At 23.7% G+C, this 2,718-nt stretch overlaps 1 protein-coding gene across 1 annotated transcript; it reads right to left on the bottom strand.

Annotated features, from left to right (window-relative positions):
* Positions 1-431: 431 nt before the first annotated feature.
* Positions 432-1,999, bottom strand: OCT59_012457 (uncharacterized protein; the record flags this gene model as incomplete). The annotated part of the gene is made up of 5 exons (XM_066134485.1): positions 1,714-1,999; positions 1,358-1,512; positions 1,234-1,279; positions 523-666; positions 432-439 (listed from the first exon to the last, which is right to left on the bottom strand). Exons 1-5 carry the CDS (start codon positions 1,937-1,939, stop codon positions 432-434), a joined length of 579 nt encoding a protein of 192 aa, XP_065989746.1. The 5' UTR covers positions 1,940-1,999.
* Positions 2,000-2,718: the final 719 nt, after the last annotated feature.

Genomic DNA, 2,718 nt, shown 5'->3' with positions numbered 1-2,718 from the left:
TTTTAGCATCATCTCTTGATCTAAAATGCATATCTATTTATTGGAAGTTATACACTCGTTTTATTATTTTTTTCTCTACAAAACAAAGTTAGACTCCAAAGTTTGTAAAATTTCATTTGGGATCGAGCGATGAGCGTGAAAGTCGTAAAAGGTGTTCAAACAACTCATTTTTACATTTATCCAAATACGAGACAATCCAAAACAATCAATTTCAAAATTTTAGAAGTATTTTTTATATTGTAAATATTTAAATATTCAAACTTTATTTAACAATATGATGGATAATATATAATAAAAAATAATAAAAATTGAATTATTTAAATTACAAACCTAGAAATATCATGAACTAAGTGTTTAAATAATTCATAATATATATATATATAATAAAAATAATGTTATAATATTGTATATAATTTCCGAAAGTGTTAAATTTAGATATCTAAAAATATATGTGTATATTTTTTTCTGATTAATAATCTGTAAAATCATCAGTAAAAGTCGATTAATTTAATAATACATCACCTTTGGTGGCATTTTTTGGTTTAGGTAAATCTTTAAAAGTATAAACCTTACTATTATTATAAGTTAATTCAGTAATATTAGGGTTTATATCAATATTTACATCTTTCCAATTATCGTTATTTTCATGAATTGATTTATTAATATCTTCGATTTTGTTCCAAAGTGTCTGAATATCAGGTCTTTTTTCCGGATTTGCATCCCAACATTCTTCCATTAATTTTTTAAATATTTCAGGAGTTCCTGGTAATATTTTCGGTCTTGTCCCATTAACAATATTTAATGCAAGATCTTGATCATTATTATTATTAAGAAATGGTGGTTGTTCTGATAAAACTTCCCACATAAGTATTGCAACAGAATAAATATCGGATTTAAAACTGTATTCACTTTTATAAATAACTTCAGGTGCCATGTAAGAAAGATTTCCATATACACTATTTAATGGTTTATTAGCAGGTCCATAAAATTCAACATCACTAATATACCAATCATTCTTATTTTTTAAATATAATACATTTCCTGAGTGTAAATTTTTATGAACTGAATTTTCCTCATGAACTCTAGAAAGTGCTTTAACAATTTCAAAAATAATTTGAATTTTCGTTTTCCATGTAATTTGATTACGATTTTTTTGTAAATATCTCCTTAAATCCGTATCCATATAATTCATGACGAGCATAAATTTGTCATCAGTTGGATCTTTTGTAAAACCATAACATTGGACAATACTTCCCCATTTATTACTAATATACAAAGCCTACATATATGGAAAATATTATATGTTAAAGTTAATATTACATTTAAAAAAAAATACTTTTCATAAAGTTATAATTACCTCTTCAAGCCAAGTTTTATTATCACCTTCAATAGTTTCTAATCTTTTAAGTGCTACTTTACTAGTTCCAGACCTTTTCAATTTTTTTTCTTCAAGATCCCATTCTTTATAACATCCATCTTCCCAATCAGCTGTATAAATATCAGAATAACCACCTTTAACCAAAAATTTGATATTTTTAAGTCTATCATATGGAATCCATTCAAATATCATATATGGAATTAATGATTCTTGTTGACATTTTTGTATTAAAGAATCAATAATTTTATTTTCAGATGTCCAATTTGAAAATTCGGATTTTAAATATTTTCTAACACAATTTTCACAATATAATGTTGCTAAACATTTTTCTTTACAATTCTCACAATCTCTTTTGATTCCATCATTCTTAACAACTTTAAAATAATCATAATCTCCATCAAACCTTTTTATCACTTCTAATTTTTCTTCTTTACTAAGTGTTTCATCATTATTAACAAATTCTTTTATTTCTTTAAATCTTTTATGCATATCATCATTATTTATTAATGCGTATGCTTTATCATATGCAGCATTAACAGCTTCTCTACGAATATTGGCCATGTTTTTTTTTCTTGGGTTTTAGGTTTTTTTTTGAAGAATTCGTTCAAAAAAAAAAGGGAACGTAAAAAAAGGAATATATATATATATATATATATTTTTAAAAAAAAAATAATAATAATGGTTACTCGCAACGAATCAAAATTATCTTTAAGGTACTTTATTGTTTTTTAAAAAAGGAAAGAATTATTGATAATGGATCTCATTCATCCTCCAATTAAAATTTTATTATACAAAGAACTGAGATATTTGATAAGATTTTATTATAATCTTTGTAATCTTATAAATCAGCAAATAAAATTTTTGTTTCGTGTCGATTAAAAAGGTTAAAAAAAAAAAAAAAATTAATTAAAAATTTCATTTTTAAATATTGTTCTTTATTTTACCCCCTTGTATCCCTTATGTAATCTGCAATCAAATAAAATCATTTTCCTGTTTCCCATTATTTAGTTAGTCTGGTTACCTTAAATTGATATCCATTTAAAAAACCCCTGACTTGTGAAACAGGATTCGGTTTGAAAAATAATTTACTATACCATATTAGGTAATGATTCAACAAATTGGGAAACAAAAGATGATCCTTATATGTCGTAAATATTATAAAAAAAAAAAACTTTGTTTCGGCCGAAATAAATGATATTTTTGTCATTCAAGTGTAATTTTATCCGTTCATTATGTGGATTGCTGAATTTAGGTTTATGTTTTGTATTAATTACTTTTTAAAAATTAAAAAAAAAAATTTCGTACATATTTAATTTATTTAATTCGATTAAAATTATACC

This window comes from Rhizophagus irregularis, chromosome 2 (genome assembly GCF_026210795.1).
Source record: "Rhizophagus irregularis chromosome 2, complete sequence".
Taxonomy (NCBI): Eukaryota; Fungi; Glomeromycota; class Glomeromycetes; order Glomerales; family Glomeraceae; genus Rhizophagus; species Rhizophagus irregularis.
Note: the sequence above shows the minus strand (reverse complement) of the source record. Positions and strands in the feature narration are given on the sequence as shown.